The sequence below is a fragment of the Simochromis diagramma genome, unplaced genomic scaffold (genome assembly GCF_900408965.1).
Source record: "Simochromis diagramma unplaced genomic scaffold, fSimDia1.1 OVJJ01000822.1, whole genome shotgun sequence".
Classification (NCBI taxonomy): Eukaryota; Metazoa; Chordata; class Actinopteri; order Cichliformes; family Cichlidae; genus Simochromis; species Simochromis diagramma.
The window spans coordinates 5438864-5460046 of record NW_024387520.1 but is presented as its reverse complement, the minus strand read 5'-3'; the positions used below and the strand labels follow the sequence as shown (position 1 = coordinate 5460046).

Below are 21183 nucleotides of genomic sequence, written 5' to 3'. Positions count from 1 at the left end.
GCAACATATATCATATGTATATGTGTAATGGTGCAGCGTGCAAAGATGATATCTATATATACCCTGCTTTGGTTAAAAATAAAGTGAATCAACTAATTGATATATATATGTGTGTGTATATATATATATATATATATATATATATATATATATATATATATATCCATCCATCCATCCATCCATTCGCTTCCGCTTATCCTTTTCAGGGTCGCGGGGGGCGCTGGAGCCTATCCCAGCTGTCATAGGGCGAAAGGCAGGGTACAACCTGGACAGGTCGCCAGTCTGTCGCAATGTAAAGTCAACCAAAAGAATATTTTGAAGTTAAAGAAAGCTTAATGAAACAAACTACATAAAATGCAAATTGGATAAATATATATATATATATATATATATATATATATATATATATATATATATATATATATATATATATATATATATATATTGAAATAACAATTATTTGTTATTTATTTATTTATACATATAATATGTTTTTCATATTATAACGTCTTTTTCCCCAGTGTTTCTCATCCTCTCTTAGAATAGAATAGAATAGAACAGAACAGAACAGAACAGACTAGCCCTTATTATCATTGTACATGTACAACTGTTTTCCTTTAAAGTCCGTGTGTTTGTATACAGTGTTTGAGCGCAGTCCTTTATTTTGAAGATTTGGACCGGAAACACAGGTTAATTGCGTTTAGCTGGACTGGTGGGCAAATTTCTGTGGACCTGAGGCAGGATTAAGTGAGGCTCTCAGTTAACGACCGTTTGGAAACTTGCGTTCACTCTGGTAAGTCTCTGTCAGAGTCTCTTTCTTCGGTAGTTTGTATTCAGACGTCTCAGCTTGATAAAGAAGCACAAAGCTAAACTGAGCAGGCTTAGACTGTGAAAAAAGAAAGAAACTAAGTTTGGCTGCAGCACGCCGAGTTCCCATGCTGCCGAGCTGATAGTTGCAGATTTTGGGGGAATGTGAACAGGAATCAACCTGTTAACTTGTGAAAAGTTTTACGGAAGCAAAGAAAGAGATTTCTTTGAAAGTGATTCGAGGCAGCAGGAAAAATGTGCATCTGGTAAAAACATTTTTCTTAAACTTTTGTGTACTCTGTTTAAAAACAAGCAAAAATAAAACATTTATGTACGTAAATCAAGTTGCATTTAAATACTGAACACCTGTGTTTTTTGCATGGGTTAAATATTAATAACTGATTAAAGCATATAAGCTGTGAGCTGATTGGGAGTTTGTTTGAATGTATTGTGGATGTGAGAACAAGATAATCTTCTCCCATAAAAATTCACCAGCAGTTTACTCTTAATGCATTCCCAGCATAGTTCAGATACACAGGTTATGTGAAATGAAATGGTGACAAACCAGAAAAATAATAATAATCGATTGGCATGGCCTTTTGTCAACTGAAAATGAAACCAGGGCTGTTCTGAGTGATTCCTTCCACTCAGTAATGAACTGCTTCTCCCAATCGGCGTGGTTTCTTTTTCATTCATAAGGGGGTCACTGAATGCTTTTGAGTACGCATGTGATTACAGTCACATGCTCTGACCTTTGCAAATCACTAGATCGCAACTGAAGTCAACACCCGTTGGACCCAGGTGTTGGTGTTCACCACCACTATTATCAAAACACCAGATGAAGGAAAGTGTCCCTCAAGTACACTTTCAAATACTTAGAGAATCAGTGCCGAGGAGCATGGAGGTCCAACTCCTTAATAAGATGCTTTATGCTGTTTTTCTTCTTTAATTTTCACTTTATAGCTTACTTAAAGCGCCAAATATATTATTGATACTCACTTGACAGTTTTTGGGGTTGGTGCGGCGGTTAGCACTGTTGCCTCACGGCAACAAGGTCTTGGTTTCAAATCAACCCTTGGCACTCTCTGTGTGGGCTCTCTCTGGGTACTCAGTCTTGCTCCAAACAGTCCGGACAGGTGCATGTCAGCTTACTTGGTTACTAAATCACCTGTATGCGTGAACGGTTTTCTGTCTCTGAATTAGCCTTGCAGTAGATTGACAGTCTTTCCAGGGTGTGTCCTGCCCCCTGCCCTGTGACAGCCAGGAAAGACTCCAGTCCCATCTGCAGCCCAGAATTGGATAAGTGGAAGATGTTGGCATGTTATGTTTTGTGTTTAAATTAATTAACATATTTCCAGCATGATGATAAAACAAAAACTGAAACTAAATCAACACATCATTCAGTCATTAACATCAGATTTTAAAGTCGCACACGTGGAACCTTTTCTCATTTATTGGGGAAAAAAAAAAGAGTTCATATTATATGGCAAAACCACCCCAAAAACATGGCACTGTTTATCTGTGCGTCTCAGTGGTGGTAGGATAATGTTCTAAAGACGTGCAGCATGTTCTTTTTTTCTGTACCATCAGTTAATGATTCCAGATGTTTTCAACATTCTATTCCCCAAATCCAGACTTACTGCCACAACTGTGATTTTTTTTTTTTCCCCCTCCCCTCACACTGAAAAATGTGAAGCTCCTCTAAGGAATATAAAAATAGTTTTTATAATTTTTCATCAATGGACTCAATGATCAGCACAACCTGAAAGCGACATCCTGGTATATTAAGAGTGCTGTGATTTCCACAAAGCAAACTTTATACCACATTTTTCATCTGTTTACTATCAGAAGCCTATCCCAGCAGCACCCACTGGGTAAGAGGCAGGACAGGTCATCTGCCTGTCAGAGAAACCTCTCAAATGCAATCGCATGACAAAAAAATGGCGCGCTTGCTAACTTTAGAGTCTAGATTGAAGTGGAACTCGCAGAAGGAAAAGTCAATTGTCGTTGAAGACACTGCTGTAATCAAGCACAGGTCACCTGTCAGAGATGAGGAAGCCTGAATGAGTCCGCAGGAAGTGCCATATTCTTTAGAACAAGAGCACTCAATAAAGATGCTGCTTACATTTGCATGAATCAATTTAGTACAGACACTTATATTTTTTAAGTAGTTTCTTCGTCCTTGCATTCTGCATGCCACTGTACATGAACCTTTTTGCTTTATTTTATCTACATGATCTGTATTAAAAGGCCAGTGTTGGGGATAACGTATATATATGTAGAGGGTTTGTTTTGCTGCTAAACTTGCCCAAACTTTACAGGCTATATGTGGAAAATGTAAGTGAGGTACAGAGAAAAGGGGGCTGCTGTGAATTTTGTCTGTGGTCCAAGTTGAGGATAATTACAGTTGGAGTGAATTTCAGCCCTAATTGTAGGTTTTCTGCCATTTTTGTTGTGTAAAATCACAGCCGCTGTTCATTTCCACACGTTACATCTGCTTTCGTTTTAAATCATACTTCTAATACTTGCGTGTCGAGATATTCGGAGGCAACGTGTTTGGAGTTGTCCATATGGCCTCCTGCCATCTGTTTTGCACCCCCTTGTGTGTATTTGACAGTTACAGTGTTGAATGTGTCACCTGACGTTTGTAGTCAACCATTAAGAATTAACAAATACACCGGCTCAGTCAGACGTGAGCTTTGACAGCATGTTGACGTTTGAACCTGGCGCTGCTTAGTTACCTGAAACCAGAAACGTCTGCAAAAGAATGCACAACTGTAGCTTTGTTTTCGAGAATCTCCGCTTGGGTTTAAGTGAATTTGAGACCCTGGGAGACTCCTGACCGCCTTGAGGAAAGTGGTGTTTTCTGCATCCCGGATGTGTGGTCTTTCTCGCTTCCTGCTACAAGAGAAACGTCATTGGGACCGAGCGTGCATGTGTCTGTGTTCTTCACGCTTTGTTTAGGAATCACAGCCAGAAAACACCCGTGCGTTTCATTCTTTCTTCTCCCCCCCGCGCTTGCCTGGCCAGCCTCACGTGTCCGTCTTGCAGTCCTCTCTCTTCGGGTCCCCTCCAACCAGAACTCTCTCCTCCCTGGGCACATGGAGCGTGTGCAGACTACACCGGTCTTCTGGTGCTGGCACAAAATGCTGTGGCCTGTCTCCCAGCTATAAAAACCTTCCCCCTCTTGCTTTGTGCCACCTCCTGTAGTTTTCTGGGTCAGAGGGGAGCATTCCCCAGCATTGCTCCCGTCACCACAGAAAAGTTCTTAAAGCTACTGTACAGAGCTCTTTTTACATTCTGTGTGATGCACAGAGCCAAATCGTTATCCGATGTTTCATGTGACAACACGAACGAGGAAAGGAGACGGCAGCTCTTAAGCATCTCGAGCATTTCTGCCTGCTTGTCTAATGCAGAGGAAACTCTGTGCATGTGTGTTAAATAAGTCTTTGGCTGCTCTATAAAATCATTTACAGCCACCACAACCGATCTGAACAGAGCAGCAAATTCAATTCCACTCTTTCAAGCTCTTTGTTTATACTTGCGAGCTTTACTTAACTGTGCCGGTGATGTTGCCAAAATACATTCATGAATCCCGACAGCTTACGGCTGCTTCCTACAACACTGAAAGCATATTAAAAGCTTGTGATAAAGCCAGGTTTTGCAGTAGTTCACCTGAACTCTAAAAACCACTCTTCCATACGCTTACATTTCCGCCCTTTTGCCAAGAGTAAGACTTTTACTGTTGTTAACAAATAAATTGTACAGATAAAAGTTTTGCTGGGATTTTGTGGGGATGGTGCAGCAAGAAGATCCTGGGTCTGAAATGAGTCTGTCACCTTTCTCTGCGGAATTTCTGTGTTCTTCCTGTGTCAGCTTTAATGATGGATGATTACTTACAGTTTTTTCCCACAGCCCACAATGTATGGCGTTAGGTTAACTAGTGATTATAAACTGGCTGTAGGTGTGACTCTGGGTGTCAATGTGTGTTAGTGGTGTGAGCAACCTGTCTAGGCTCTCCTGTGCAACATTGAATTGGGTAAACAGAAGAAAATAGATGCATGTTATTTGGTTTTCTTGGTAAAACATGGACTTTGATTATTCAATTTTTATTTTTATTTTTTTAAACTTGTGATCCTCTTTATTACTTTTATTTCATCCCAGGACCCACATGTGGTTACTGGAGTCAAAATTTATGCACAAATTTGACTTGCAAAGAAAGCACACCAGGAAATGCATCTACAAAAAAACTCCTGGAGGAAAAACTGTGATTTTTTTTTTCCATCACAGAAGTTTAATTGAGGCTCAGTTGTGTTGGAGAGCATCTTGCTGAAGTCAGTGGGAAGCTCTTCCAGTTTCACTGTGTTCAGGGAAAAGCTTTTGGTCTTACATCACGTTGCTTCAAGCCCGATTGCCTCTCTGCAAGTTGTTTCTTTGTTGCTGCTGATTTAGAGACTCCAGTAGGGTGTCATCTGGAAACCTAATGTTACAGCTGCAGTGCAGCATAAAACACACTGCCCCGGAGAGTGCTGGTGCTCATTCTAGACCTGCAGTCGTGGCTGCATAGTCCAGATGTTTGTCTGGCCCAGCTCCGAAGTCAGGTGCTGTAGGATGTTGGAGGGCTGAGCTATATTAGGTGATAGCAGCAACAATGAAATGTTTTCAGACTGTGCAGGGCACGCTGCGCTGTCCCACGGCTCATGCAGACTTGGGTCCTATTGCAGTGTTCAGCCTCTGAAAATGTTACAAGTCAGTACAGGGTCTATTCTTCTTCTCTTCTTATCCTCTGATCTCAGCAGTGACATGAATCTTTAGCAGTGTCTGCTGTGGCTCCTAGATCTTTCAAGCTTACAATAATTCATAACCCCACCATGCCGTTTTAAATTTATTTATTTTTACCACCTGCCCGGGAACATTTTCCCATGACACCCCATTAGTTTGATGGCAGTCGAAATGTTTGACGGTTATAAAGGAACATTGACGAGGTTGTAATTATTGACTACATGCCAGATTTGACTCAAAACCGGTTTTTGGTGTTTTTTTTGGGGGGGTTATGTCTGTAATTTCAACATGCTGCGTTCCACTCATGTGTTTGTCATACTTCTGTTAGTGAATAGCTCTTGGTTATGTCTCCACTTGTGAGCGAGAGTAAACATGCACGGACATGGCGACATGCCTGTCGTCTCCACTTGAACCTTTTTTTTTTTTTTTTTTTTTTGTGTGTGTTGCATTTTGGCATATACTCCACATACGGATGCCTTTACTTACACCAAATATAGTTTCGATCCGCTGTTACTGTTCAAACATCACAGCACTTACTGTGTGAACTGTGTGCACGTCTGTCACGAGTGCCCTGCTGCGATAGCAGCTCTCCGAATGACAATGTAGCCAAAAGCGCACTCTCCCTGCAGGAACTGGCAGAGAATGAAGGTGAGTTTGTTTTCCTTCAGTATATTTTCACATGTGTTTGCCATTCCTTTTGTCTCCTGTCTTCTTGGGAGTAAGAGCTGGAAGCACAATGGTTCTTGTCTGGGACTTGACAATAGCCATAATGAATGGGAGTGAGAGAGAAGGGAGGGCCAGGGAGAGAGAAAGACAGAAAGGGGCCACAGGAAGCTCTCTTCACACCACACTGTCATTTTTTTTTTTTTTTTTTTTTTGATGTCACGTTTCATAAAGCCCTTTTGTTTTCAATTTATTTACCTAGTGAAAGGACTTGAGGGGCTCACCAGCTGCTCTGACTTCAGCAGGTGTAAAGAGGGAAGTGAACAGCTTTAGTTCACATAAATTGATGCTTAAAGCAGATTATAAATCCTCCTGAGGACGAGTGTGGCATTGCTTTGCCCGTGCAGGCTAGGGAAGCAGCGCAGCATCAGCTCCGGTTAAACAGGAGGGAAGGGGAAGCTACCCTCTCCAATTGGGCACTGGGGGAGAAAATGGGTGAGAGGTTGAGGAGCGTTCAGGGAGGGGGGAGCAAATGTGGGAAAGGGGAGGTTTATTCAGAGAGGTGAATTCCTTGTGCGGTAGAAGATGAAGTGGTTTGCTTGAGGGGATGAAATTAGCAGTTTCAGGGAGAAGTCTGGTCTTGCACTTTGTGTGTGCGTGCGTGTGTGTGTGTGTGTGTGTGTGTGTGTGTGTCATTTTCCCCTCCCAGTGTCTCCCTGATTCATTCAGTTCTGATATGAACAATGAAGTCTTTGGCAGAGAACCATTAGGGGTGGACCCAGCCGGTCCTCCCTCCTCACCCCATCTCGCCACCAGCCCCCGTTGCTACTGTACACACCCTGAGTCTCTCTTTCTCTCTGGCGAATGAAAGGGTGGCAGAACATGACTGAGAGTAACCTCGGTGCCTGTTTCTTTTAAGCCAATCGTTATTACTTCCTGGTGTCTCTCTACCCCCCCACCCCCACCACTCTCTCTCCTGTATAGACCCAGAGTCTTTTCTTCTCTCTCTCAGCTGTGCCAAACCTGTGGTCCGCTGTGGCTGGGCCTTTTAAACCAGGCTCTTCAGGCTGGATTATTGTGTTTCAGAAGTGGAATTTTTTTTATATATATATATATATTATTATTTTTTTTCTTTCGTATTTTCTTTTTTCTTTAGTATGTGGATAAACAGGGTGTAGGGGGACAGATATGTAAACATCCACTACAGTTGTCAGGATACTAGACTTGATACTCACACCCAGGAAAAAAAACTCGATTTATTCAATTAATTTTTCCCTAAATAAATATTCAATATTAAGTATAAAGGTTAAGTGTAGAGATTTTATCCATTTTTAAAATGACTTAGATAATTTCATTACAAATTGTGAAGGTAATAAATACACACACACTTAGGTAACTGAATTATTGTAGAAGAAGAGCATTACGGAAAACTAATATGAGGAGTATAAATGATCTTTGGATAAAGTGTAATATTAGTTATGCTAAAACAAAGATATTGTGAAGCGGACTGAACCGATCACTGCCTGCACTTTAAAATGACGTCACAGCTACCACAAGATATGAAACACATTTTACTAAATTATTGTAAAGGTAGTTTAAAGTTAAAATTTATCATCTTGTCCACATTTGCCTGCAGCCTCCAGAGATGGGCAGTAATGCGTTACTGTAATCTGATTACTCTTTTAAAGTAACGAGTAAAGTAAGGGATTACTATCGCAAAAACGGTAATTAGATTACCGTTACTTTCCTGTAGGAACGCTGCGTTACTAAAATCGTGATTTGTTTTTTGTTTTTGTTTTTTTGTTTTGCGAGAATGTCTCATGACAGTGACGTAAGCAAGTGCGACATTCGTGACAAAAGGTAGGTGTGTGTGTGTGTGTGTGTGTGTGTGTGTGTGTGTGTGTGTGTGCGCGCAGATCAACAATGGATAATATATCGAGTGGGGAGAGAGAATGACTGTGCAGCGTTTAAAGCGTGGAAGTACTGACCTTACTTTGAGTTTGATTCCATAAAAAGTGACAAAAACATTAGTGTCCGTTGTGCGTGGGAAGAAAACTTCTTTTTACAGTGGGAAAAAAAAAAAAAAAAAACCCTAAACAAGCACCGAGTGCGCAACGAGGTAATGGGAAATTCACAGAGAAACTCGCGGATTCTTCCACTGACCACTGCGGCACACCTGCACCAGGGCAAACCTCCGCCTACCCCACTCGTGCTATACAGGTGAAAATAGAGCAAAAGGACCGCTAGTCTTTGACTTTATTTATTTTCTGCTGTGTTTTACTTGCATCTATTTGAAAGAGTGAGTGTAAACACAAAAAATATTTTATTTTATGTGCTGGAATGTGCAGAAAATAGGTTTAAATGTTAAACTAATTTCTTCAAGTCAGAGAATGTTGCATATAATTAAATTTTTACTTGATGCATAAAGTTAAAAGATTAAAACTAATAAAACAAGTTTAAAAAAAAGAGACTTTTCCATTTGATTACATTTTGTATGATGGATTATGCAGAAAAAGTAGAATTGGGCTGAAAGATCTATCGCTTTATCACCTATTCAGGTAAATTGTTTTTTTAAAAAGTAACTAAGTAAGTAATTACTTTTGAAAATAAGTAATCAGTAAAGTAACGGGATTACTTTTGGGGGGAAGTAATTAGTTACTGATTACTTTTTCAAGTAACTTGACCAACACTGGCAGCCTCTCTTGTCCAGCGTTCCCACTGCATCCCTTTACCATGTCTTCTGTCTGATTCGGCTGCTCTGCTCTGGATTTCGCTCTGTATTTGCTCGGATTAGTTCTCCACACTGGACTCTGTTTGGTTCAGCTACCCTTCCCCCGCTGCTCTGCACAGCCAGAAACCCACCTGGTTGTCCATTTGTCCGTAATCTGCTCTGCTCAGTATTCAATCTGCAATTTGTTCAGCCTGCAACAATGATTCATATTTATCTAACTGCAGACTGCTAGCTGCTACGTTAATGATAACAGGTGGCTAATGGTAATTTCTAGTCATTTCTGATAGCGAAACAGCTAATGTTAACATTGTTGAAACAGTAGCTTTACTGACCTCTGAAATTCCTCCTAAAATGTTGTTCAGTGTTGCAAACCTGAACTGCTTCAGCGGTTAGTGAGAGGAGCTGTGTCTCTCGGTCTGACTGCACATGTGCTGTGAAGTTGTTTTAGCCACGGAAGGCAAAGTCGGCACTGTTTACATTGGTACTGTTGCAAATGAGAAGGATGCATATGCAGTTGAATAACTTGTAGGTAAATGAATGTACTCATTCCTTGTATTGCGTTCTTCCCATATAAAGCATAGGGACGCAGAGCTAGATCTGGCTTTTGTTTTTACTAGAGGTGGGAATCACTAAACACCCCGTGATATGATACTGTCTCAAAATGGACGATAAGATATTGTTGAAATTTTAAACATTTTGCTATATGCATTGCAATAACATAAACCTAGCACAAAAATTAAGGAAATTTGTGTTTTCGTAATTTCTTTGTTGCAACCATGCTCCTTTACAATGAATCCTATACCCTTGGAAAGCCTGTTTATTTCCCTGAAATGATGCCACGTTTGTAAGGAAAATGTGTTTGGGGGTTGAGCAGCAGAGTTGACTATGTGGTTTGCGCCCATGAAAATTTGCTAAATCTTCTTTGCCATCGCCAAACGGCTTATTGTCCTATTCAGGCTTGTTTGATGCCTTTTTATTTGATTGGATGATGAAAGTCTGAAGAGCATGTAGAAGACTCATACACACTCAGAATAACCTGGCACCACCACCTCATGCTGGTCACCAGCTTGGTCACATACTCATGTGGGACAGCATCCTATTCTTAAACCAGTGTTTGTCACAAGTTAGCCAGTGTGATTGTGTTGGTCAGTCTGGCACGAACAGCGGACCCACGCTGATCCCAAATGTCTTCAGTGGGGTTGAGATCAGGACTGCAGGCAGCCCTTCCAAATTCTGGAGGTAGTCTCTGATAAACCATCTTAGAAGATGTCGTTGTCATCTTGTCAGGTTGGACAAAGAGTGTGGAGATATGGGAATGCCACTAGTTGCAGAATCTCATCCTCATTTCTCTGCATTGAGATTGCCTCCAATGATGACAAGCCTTGCTTAGTTTTTTTTCCAAGTGAGGCAGATGCCACCCCACACCATCACACTGCCTCCACCAAAAGCTGTTACGGTATCGGTGCAGCAATCGGAATAGTGTTCTCTGTGTCATATCCACACTTTGGACCTATGATCCGTATGGCATAGGCAGAATCTGGACTCATCACTGAACAGAACGTTCCTCCACATGTTGCCGTCACCAGCGCAAACTGGCCTGACGGTGAGGGGCTGTCATGGCAGGCCTTCTGGCAGCCCTATGAGACCAGAGATTGTCTGTGTGCAGTTTGTTCCAGATTGTGTGGGTAGTGAGCCGTCGGCCATATTGTCCTGCAAACCTCGACTGCAAATCTGTAGAAGACTGCCCTCAGTTCCTAAGTGTTGACAGGGTGAGGAAACGCTCTTCTTGTTGTGTCATCTTCTCTTAGGACGCCCACTTCCTAGCCTGAATCTGACATCCCTTATATGGAACTTGGCCTTCAATTTGGAGATGGTGCTAGGTGCTCACGCCAAATAATGCAGTTTAAGATATAAAAAGGAACTGTGTTTAGAAAACATTGCAACTTTTATAAATCCCCCATAAAACTAACCACACCTATGAGCACTATTTAGGGATTGGACTCATGTGCTATTTCCCCTGTTTAGTGAATCTGGCCCCAAAACTGGTCGTGAGCGTACAACAACTTCAAGCTCTAGACAACTATTTATCCACCACAAGTTGCAATCAATCACAAATGTGATGAATTTCAGTACAGTCCCCAGGTAGCCACTGAGGTTTTTGTAGATGTTGGAGGCTGCTGTCCTATTTTTACTTGTGTCACTCAGCTATTAGTTTGCTCCTAATTACGAGATGGTGTTCTCGAGCCAAGTGCGTCCAGTGTGCATCAGATTGGCCCACAGACTTGTAGTAGTCTGAGTATTTTATAAAATATCGATACAATATTGCCTCGCAAAATATTGCAATACTATGCAGTATTGATGGGGTATTTTTCTACCTCTAGTTTGAACAGATAAACGTAGCTCTCAACTGACTTGTTTTGATCAAGTTCAAAGTCCAGGTCAATACAGAAAAGTCCTGTTATTGCATCTACATTCGCAAAAATTAGTCAGCATAGATAAAGATGTGCTTACAGTTCTCCATCACACCAAGAGCTTCAGAAGCATGACTAGTCTCACATGCAACTGGCACGTCTTGTCAGTGCACCACCTGAAGATTTTTCCACTTTTGCTGGGCTGTAATTGCACCACAAATGAGCTGTATAAATTCAGAGTGCAGCAGGCTTTTAAAGAGGGCCATTTTTGAATTCATCTGCAGTGCTGCTGCACATCGCCATCATCACACTGATCATTCTTGATGATGTGACCCAAATCTCTTATTAAATCCAGCACGCTGTTTGCCAAATGGAGTGAAGGGAAAATGTTGCTTTGCCTCCTTCTTGGTTAAAGTGATTTTGAAAGCCCTGAAAAGTCTACGGGGACACGTGGAGTTTAGCACAAAATGCCACCCGACCTTGAACTGAGCCTCCAATCACGTTGGTTTTACAATCATAAGAATGTATTTACAATTAAAGCATTAAAGTAAATAAAAGGGAAAAATAAGGAAGGAAGCAAACTGACCTCAGGGTCTTCAAGGACAAAAACAATAAAACAAACACCCCCCCCCCCCCCCCCACCCCCCCACTCTTGATAGAAAGCAAGAAATACCCCACTAAGCTCTAAGTTGGAATGAAAGTACAACACCTAAGCTCCCTGGCTGGCCACAAAACAGGAGAAAATGTGCATAAATTGCAGAAAGCCCTTAAAAAGCTTCCACTAACATGCAAAGACACCAAGGTCCCACAAGTTTGCCACTTTCAGCTCCCTGTAATACTCTCCCTCACTGTAATACTGTGTTTTTTGGGTTTTTTGTTTTGTTTTTTTGTGCTTAATCCAGCAACCACACATCTCACGGCTCACCAACCAAACAGCATGGAGGTCTTGCTGCTGGAGCGACATGTGTAGTTTCACAAATGAGCAGAATAGAATAGAATAGCCTTTTATTGTCATTTCACATGTAAAACGAAATCGTGGATGATCAGCGTGTTGTTCAGGTGTGGAAGATCTGGAGCAGAGGGTGAGGGAGAGAGCAGCTCTCGTTCTGGAAGAGGCCAAAAGGTCAGTGAACATAGCGGCGATCATGACTATTATTTTTTTTAGAGGTGAATTCAGTCTCATACCGCACTGTAAAAAAAGAGCACACTCTGAGCAAACACTGGAAGCCAGGTAATCTTTGGAGCCATAAATCAAACAAATTGGAAAAAAAATCTGGTCTGTGAGGAAGAAAATGAGGTGCTAACTTTGGCCTTGGGATTTTTAAATTCCTTTTTTTGTTTTAAATTGTTTTTGCAGCTTTATGTAAACAGATTAATCATTAGTAAAAAAAAAAAAATCCCCAGCTCCCAAACAACGTAGACATTTCTTTTAGTGCTAAACTTCACCGCAACACAGATTAATGAATAAATACATATATAAATAAAAGTCGTGCAAAGACAACAAAGCTCTGCATCAAATTTATCAGATACACATCAAGTTTAAAAAGAGAAAAAAAGAAGCAGAATCCACACAGAAAACAATAAAAAAAAAACTTCAGTGTTAGTCTGCTACTCTATATGCTTGTTGTTGTTTTAAAGTAGCAGCAGAGTTAACATCTGTCCCTATGCACCATGTAATTTTCTTCCTTTTGACTGCTTATTTTCCCTTTTCTACATCCTGTCTCCTCAGCTATGCATTTCCAGGAGTGGTTGCGGTCGCTTCGCTCCGGCACAGGACTTAAAGGCTCCGAATCGGAGGACTTGTGGAGTCTTCTGCCGTCTCTGCCTCTCTCCTCCTCCTTCTCCCTGTCGCCCTCCTCTGTGCTCGGTTTAGGAGCCTTGGCCTCCATCACAGCGTACTGGCTGGTGACCCGTCCTCGACCCATGCGCCCTCCCTGCGATCTTAAAGCCCAGTCTGTGGCCGTTAACGTGAGTGAGGGACGGCTGTTGCTGGCTTAGGCGTGTGTTAGCATGCTCTGCATTGCTGCAGGGCTGTCAGTGACAGGGTGGTGTTTATTGCAGGGAGATCCCAGCTGCAGGCGATCGGCGATCCTCAAAGATGACACTCTGCTGGAGTTTTACTATGACGACACCAGGACAGCCTACGACATGTTCCAGAGGGGCCTGATGATCTCAGGTGATGCGCACATTCACACACACGTCATTAAACACTCTCCTTTTGATGGAGAAGTCGGTGTGGAACCGGACAGAGTAGAGGAAAACTGGAAAGTGGATTGATAGCAGAACTATCAGCAGACTTTCTGAGCTGACAGAGCGGTGTTGTGTCCTTCAGGAAGTGGCCCGTGTCTTGGCTTCAGGAAGCCGGGTCAGCCCTACGAGTGGATCTCCTACGCTGAGGTCTGGCATATCGTTACTTCTGTGATTCCTCCCAGTTATCTCAGCACTTCCATGTAATGTGTTTGATCTTTACTGTTTGTTCACTGAGAGCCTCTAATCCTTCAGGTGGCTGAGCAGGCGCAGGTGCTCGGCTCTGGCCTGTTGGCTAAAGGTTGCCAGCCGAATCCGGAGCAGTTTGTTGGGATCTATGCACAAAACAGGCCAGAGGTATGGACCTCCCACTGCTCTGTGGTGTGACAGCTCATCCCACTCTAGTTTGGCTGCCTTTGATCTAAAAATTTATTAAATAACTCACATCTCAGCGGAGGTTTTGTGGATGATGATGATTCTACCCTCGGAGCTCAGCATGCCCTTTTAAACACATTTTGAAAATTGAATTTATGATTTCCTTTTTCTTCTTCTTTTTTTCTTTTTTAATCCATCTATTGTGAAATTGTGTTTGGCTTTATTTATATTGCCAGCACAGTGCTAGTGGTGAATGTGCGTCTCCAGGGCAGCTAATATTGAAGAGTGTCTCATTTTATTTTAATACACTTGTCGGACTGGGCAATTATTGCCGTAGTAAAAGACAATTTTCTGCTCTATTAGAGCCCCTAACCCTCTCATTTGACCGATCTACACCTTGAGTGTTGTTTATGTTGTATATGGGTTTATAAATATGAAACGCACCATAAAGTGGATCCCAGTCCCCAAGTCATTCCCAGGTAATGACTTCAGTGTAACAGTGCTGCTTTGTCTCCCTCTGCTGGTCAAAGTGGATCATCTCAGAGCTGGCCTGCTACACCTACTCCATGGCAGTGGTGCCTCTCTATGACACACTGGGACTGGAGGCGATGGTGCATATCCTCAACCTTGGTGAGAAAAGCTTCACATTAAAATACGAAAATGAAAACGTTTCACATATGGTGTCAAACGTGAAACCTTCATCACATCAGACATACAAACTGCATATGGATATTTTGCCCTTTTGAATAAAGAAAATATTGGAGAAGGAAGAAGATCATCGTGTACAGAATATGCTATAAATATCAGAAGTACTACAGGCATAAAAATACCCTTTACTAATAAAAGTCCTGCATTAATCATTGTCACTGAAAAACTGCATAATTCTACCTCTTATAGGCTTTTAACTAGATTTGAACTCTCAAAGAAGAACTTCCCGAACATTTACAAAATGCTGACACAGTAGATCCTGTTGTTTTTGCTTTTTTCCCCCTCCTATGTAAATAACTAATAACCAACTAATAACTAAATTAAGCATTTCTATCTAAATGCATAGAAAATATTTCTTCCAGCAGAAGACTGGTACACTGTGGTCACTACAATACTAAGTTAGGCTGTGGGTGGATCGTAAAATTCTGAACCTACAACCTAAATGTAGCAGCAGAAACTGAGACGCTTCAGATTAGGCAATGTTTTTTTTCTGATCTTATTTATCAAAGTTTGGTGAGCTTATGGAAACTGCAGCCCCAGTTTTCCTGCTATTGGCTGACAGGAGTAAAACGCAGTGTGGCCTGTTTTAAGGTGGGCTGTGTGAACGTGCAGCACAGCGTGTTCAGAGCATCTCTTCTACATACCTCGGTTGAAATAGGTGGTTATCGGAGTTGCTCCTGGTTTCCTGTCGGCTCAAAGCAGTCTTGCCTCTCACATCAACATTTTCACCCAGAGAACCACTGCTTGCTGGATATTTTCCACTTTTCCAGACCATTTTCTGTAAACCTTAGAGATGTTTGTGTGGGAAAACCCCAGCAGATCAACACTCAGACCAGCCCATCTGGCACCAGCATCCATGCTGCAAAGTCCTTAATGTCTACGTGGCTACAACCACTGAGCTGCTGCCATAGATGCTTGTGTAAATGAGCAGGTGTACCTTATAAAGTGGCTGAGTGTGTATAAAGATTAAACAAAGCTAGGCTACACCTGATCACTTGAAGTAAAAGTAAACCCGCCTGCTCAGTTTTAGCTGTTCCTGAGCAGCAGTATATGCGTGCGAGTTCAAAGAGGTTTGATTTGTTCTGACAGGAGAAATATTTGAATGTGAAAAATGCGATCATCCTGGCTTCATTAGTTCAAAGTGAGACTGTGTTCGGTAGTCCTTTTGAGACGGGCAGAAGAGCCGAGTGGAAAAACCCCACAGATTTCACACTTTGACGAGAACATTTCTTCACAAACTTTCTGTTCAAGTGTGTGCTCGGTGCTTTTTTAGCGGAGATCTCTGTGGTGATCTGTGACCGGGAGGAGAAGGCGGCATCTCTGCTAGAGAACAAGGAGAACGGCACGACTCCGAAGCTGTCCTGCCTCGTTCTCTTTAACGACTTCAGCCAGGCCTTTGTGGAGAGGGCGAAGAGCTGTGAGGTGGAGGTTTTAAAGCTGGAGCAGCTCATGGTGAGTTAGGGTGGGGGGGCGTAGCCATTTAAATGTAGCCCCTTTTAATCGACTCATCGTTGCTGATGTGCAAATTGATACGAGCAACTCCTCTTTGTCCACATCTTAGGACATCGGTAGGAGGAACCTCAAAGATCCTGTGGTGAGTTTGTCATCTCTCAGAGCTGCTCACGTAAAAGGCTGATCTCCCCCTTCCTAAACACTGGCATGACAGCTCTGTCGTCGCTCCTGTCCAATAGGATATCATTAACACTCACTCATAAGCAGGGGCTTAAATTAAGAGCGGAGGAAGTCCGTTGTCATGTTCTCATATTTTATTGCTGCCCTCTGTAGCCGCCCCAGCCTCAGGATCTGGCCGTGGTTTGCTTCACCAGTGGAACCACAGGTACCGTCTGATCTCATAAGCCTCTCCGTAATTATCCTTCACTCACATCATTAGAGAAATGCCCTTCAGTGCCCACTAACAACCACTCTTTATGGCACCGCTGCAGTTTCCTTTGCTGCGCAGGGGCACTGCAATAATGTTTTGTTTATTTACCCAGGGAAGCCCAAGGGAGCCATGATCACCCACGGCAACATCGCCTCCAACACTTCCTCTGTCATTAAGATCCTGGAGGTCTGTCTACACTTCCACCTCGTTGTCTAATTGAGAACAGCCTCACAGCTACCGTCGCTTCCCATTTGCTTGTGTCTGCATGTCTCCAAACTGTCCCCCTCCCCGCTGTGTCTAATGGTATGATTAATTGGGTGTTTGATTGCTCCTGTCGCTGCGAGGTACTTTAACTAATTGCCCCTGTATAAAGATTCTGCCATACAACATGTTTGATTGCCTGCGAGGCTTCGCCGTATGCCGCTGCCTCAACCTAATCTGTCCCCTGTGCTTTTTTTGCTCATTTCATTTCTCGTTTTTCTCTCAGGGCTCGTTTGAGATCCAGCAAGACGACGTGTCGATCTCTTACCTGCCGCTTGCCCACATGTTTGAGAGAATGATTCAGGTAGTTGATCCTCTTCTCACATGCTTTTCTGTCTTTCTTTCCTACTTTTTTGTGCATGAACCCTAAATTAAATCTGTTTCTATTGCAGGTCTCTATGTTCTGCTACGGGGCCCGAGTAGGATTTTACCAGGGGGACATTTCTCTTCTTATGGATGACATTAAAACACTGAAGCCTACCTTCTTTCCCGTCGTGCCTCGTTTACTCAATCGCATCTATGACAAGGTCAGCAAACGCATTACCCGCTCCTCATTTTCTTTTACAAGGTGCAAAGTGCAGCAGATCCACCCGTTAGTAAAAATCATGCACCAGTATAGCTCACTGGCATCAGCAGGCAGCCCGGGTGCCGTAAGGCCATTGCATGGGCCTGGGTTTAATCCGTCATGAGACTATTTTCTGCCTGCCTTCCCACTGTCCTCTCTCCACTGTTGTATTGCAATAAAACTGAAAAGCAAAAAAACCCCATAAAATAGACTGATTTAAATCTAGATTGATCTTCCTTTTAAGGTAACGTTCTCGTGCACGTCCTCCAGTGTGACTTGTTCTTTTTTAGATCGCTCCTTGGTGTGGTTAGAAGTCCCGTTAAACCCACAACACTTGCGTGCTCAGTGATGTCAGCACATACCTCAAATTTGCGCAGAGAATTCACCTTAGTTCTGTTTTATTTATATAGCACAATAGATGTCACGTCAAAGCCCTTTTTAGTTTAAGGCAAAGGCCCTACGACAGAAATACTAAGACTGAGCACTTTGCATATGTAACAAGGGGAAAACGCTCCGAACAGGACTTCTGCTGACTTATCTAAAAATAGCCAATCCAATATTTTTAACCTTGTATTAAGAAGGCGGCCATAATCCTGGGTGTGTTTCTGTTTTTTGTACATTCTCGCCAATTTTTTTACATAGATCCTGGGTTCGGTGACCTCACCGTTTCGAAGAGCTCTGCTCAACTACGCTGTGAAAAGAAAGCAGGCGGAGCTCAACAGCGGGGTTGTACGTAACAACAGCCTGTGGGACAAACTGGTGTTCAACAAGATCCAGGTCAGTGGCTGACATTGTGGATCATATACTTTCTCAGCCTGTTGCTGCTGTTTACATTCATATGTAGGTTACTCATCCATATGCTTGGCTCTGCAGTGGCCTCCTCTGAAATCAGCCCACAGAACATCTTTTCTTCTCTAAACTTCACTATTAAGTGCCATATTTTCTGAAAATCCCTGACTTTGCAGTTGTCCTCGTCTGTGTTTTGTAGCACTTAACACGGTGGTACATGTAGACAAGCAGCCCTGCAAATAATCAACAAATTTGTATCCAAACTTTACAAGAGAGGCACAACTATTCCAGCAATCGGTGCCAAAATCACCCGGAGCATATTGGCCCTGTGGGAGTGTATTGGAGAAGCACGCGTTCAGGCAAACAAGGACTGAAAGATTTTGGCTTGGTGTGATCAATACAGATGGGAAAATATGACCAAGGTTGAATATGATTTTAAAATGGGAATGAGCTCGCATCCACAATATGATTGTGTTTGAACTGCTTTGCATAAATGCTTCACCGTAGGAACTCTTATTTTTTTTATTTTATTTATTTATTTATTTTCAGGAGAGTTTAGGGGGTAATCTTAGGTTTGCATTGACCGCTTCGGCACCGATCTCCCCAGCAGTGCTGTCCTTCCTCAGAGCCACTCTGGGGTGTCTGATATTTGAGGGTTACGGACAGACTGAGTGCACAGCGGGCTGCACGTTCTCTATGCCAGGGGACTGTAGCACAGGTAGGAAACGCTCTTCTACTGTCAGGTGCTCAGGATGGATGCCGTTGTGGTTTCTCCTGTTAACAGCAGGCGTATGTTTGTGTCAGGTCATGTTGGTGCTCCTTTGCCCTGCGCCATGGTGAAGGTGGTGGACATCCCAGAGATGAATTACTATGCCAAGAACGGAGCGGGAGAGGTCAGCCAGCGCAAAGATATGAACACATTTTTACCTATCAGCGGATGCTGTGTGGTGACTTCTCAATGCTTTGTCCCGTTAAGATTTGTATTCGCGGCCCCAGCGTGTTCAGAGGCTACCTGAGGGATCCAGAGAAGACGGCTGAAGCCCTGGACAGCGACGGCTGGCTGCACAGCGGGGACGTGGGCCAGTGGCTTCCAGTAAGATAAGACACACTAACTAGCCTGTATGAGTCAAGTGAGTTTGTGTTACCACACTTGTTTTTGTCAGAATGGGACCCTGCGCATCATTGATAGAAAAAAGCACATCTTCAAGCTGGCACAAGGAGAATACATCGCTCCGGAGAAGATAGAAAACGTCTACATGCGTTGTGTCCCTGTACTCCAGGTGTTTGTGCATGGAGACAGTTTACAGGTACGGCACATTTTAGCTTTCTTATCCAAAGCGAAGTGTTCTCAGAGGCACGGTTCGATGTTTCATTTTGTCTTTCATTTCTTATCAGTGTTATTTAATAGGGATAGTTGTCCCTGACCCAGAGGTGTTTGTTGACTGGGCCAAGGATCGGGGATTTGTGGGGTCCTACGAGGAGCTGTGCCAAAATCCTGTAGGCCTAATTCCTAATTCTGGAATATAACTTTCATCTGATTAAAGTCCTCACAGCAGGATTAAATGGAAACTGGTTCTGTCTTCAACAGGATGTTAAGAAGGCAGTTTTAGAGGACATGAACGCCGTGGGGAGGGAAGCACGGCTGAATTCGTTTGAACAAGTGAGCAAACTCATCGAGGTTCAAACGCACAAGTTACAAAGTGGCTGAACTTAACTGATTTCGATGCTTCACCTTTCTGTCTCAGGTGAAGGACCTTTACCTGCATCCAGAGATGTTTAGTGTCGCCAACGGCCTTCTCACGCCCACCCTGAAAAGCAGGCGCGCCGACATCCGCAGACACTTTCAGAAACAGATTTCAAGCATGTACAACAAGAAGGCATACTAACTCGACTTAGTAACTCACAGACGCGACACCTGTGGGTCAGGGGTGTCCAATAAAAGAACAAAAACGGGACCTGGGAGTGAATATCCTGCAGTGCCTCATCTCAAACCCTACATTTTGTTATATCTGGAATATTATTTTGTTTTCCAGAAATTTGTCATCCACCTGTGACCACATCTCACTCTTAATTCCAAACAAGGAAATTAAGTGAGTGGATCCATATTTGCCTTCCAGTCATTGTCACTAATGAGATTTTACATGGACATTATCATTGTTTAGTTGCATAGAGGAGAAGCACAGACGATATTAGGAAGAACTGATATTAACTCTGATCCTTTTATTGACACTGCACTGTTGCTTTCCCAAGCAAAGATTTTGAAAGGGACTCTTTATGTGCACTTATGGCATTGGTCCTCCTAGACGTTGCATTAACTGTAGGTTCGTATTTTATGGTTGTTGGGTCTTTGCATCACCGTCACATAAGCTTCTGATGAATATGTTTCATCTTAGTGACTACTTCAAACCACTGACTTCACCTCAAGTTAAACAATTAATATGAATGAGCGGTGAATGGGGGGAAAAAATGATTTGTAAACAGGAATTTACTAATGCCAGTAAATAAAGATTAGTAATTGACGTGTTTGCATCATTCAGTTCATAAAAACTCAGGCATGTGCAGAAGCACACGCACACAAATCAACTCATGAAGACAACAGCAAAATAGTCACTGGTTGCTTTTCTTACATTTAGTTTATTGCATGATGATAATAATGAAGCAGAACATATCATCTGACGTTATTTAAAAACTTACATAAAACCCAATCTGATCACAAAGTATTCATTTTGGTATATTTAAAAAAAAGAAAAGAAAAAAAAATCAACCATGACTATAACTTAAACTTAGAAAAGCACCTTCATTCATCCAGTTATTGGCGTGTAATCAGACAGTCTGCATTGCAGAACACAAAGACGAGCAACCGGCTAAGCATTTCCTTCAGTAATTACACAATAAAAAGCCACAAAAAATAAATAGTCAACATACTTGTAACTTCAAATTCACTAATGAGTAACATTCAGTG

The 21183-nt window shown here is 42.5% G+C and overlaps 1 protein-coding gene across 1 annotated transcript; it reads left to right on the top strand.

Annotated features, from left to right (window-relative positions):
- Window positions 1–665: 665 nt before the first annotated feature.
- acsl2 (acyl-CoA synthetase long chain family member 2) lies at window positions 666–20957 on the top strand. The gene is made up of 20 exons (XM_040019718.1): window positions 666–793; window positions 13124–13362; window positions 13456–13570; window positions 13727–13791; window positions 13897–13998; window positions 14547–14646; window positions 15998–16176; window positions 16286–16318; window positions 16510–16561; window positions 16719–16792; window positions 17094–17171; window positions 17260–17394; window positions 18075–18209; window positions 18771–18939; window positions 19026–19114; window positions 19198–19314; window positions 19385–19528; window positions 19617–19718; window positions 19810–19881; window positions 19967–20957. Exons 2-20 carry the CDS (start codon window positions 13126–13128, stop codon window positions 20105–20107), a joined length of 2139 nt encoding a protein of 712 aa, XP_039875652.1. The 5' UTR covers window positions 666–793; window positions 13124–13125; the 3' UTR covers window positions 20108–20957.
- Window positions 20958–21183: the final 226 nt, after the last annotated feature.

Bases quoted from the DNA above. Each gene is read 5' to 3' on its own strand.
- acsl2 (XM_040019718.1), top strand. From the start codon at position 13,126: ATGCATTTCCAGGAGTGGTTGCGGTCGCTTCGCTCCGGCACAGGACTT. The intron at 13,792-13,896 runs GTCTGGCATATC...CTAATCCTTCAG, and splicing joins AGTGGATCTCCTACGCTGAG to GTGGCTGAGCAGGCGCAGGT. The intron at 16,793-17,093 runs GTCTGTCTACAC...TTTTTCTCTCAG, and splicing joins CTGTCATTAAGATCCTGGAG to GGCTCGTTTGAGATCCAGCA.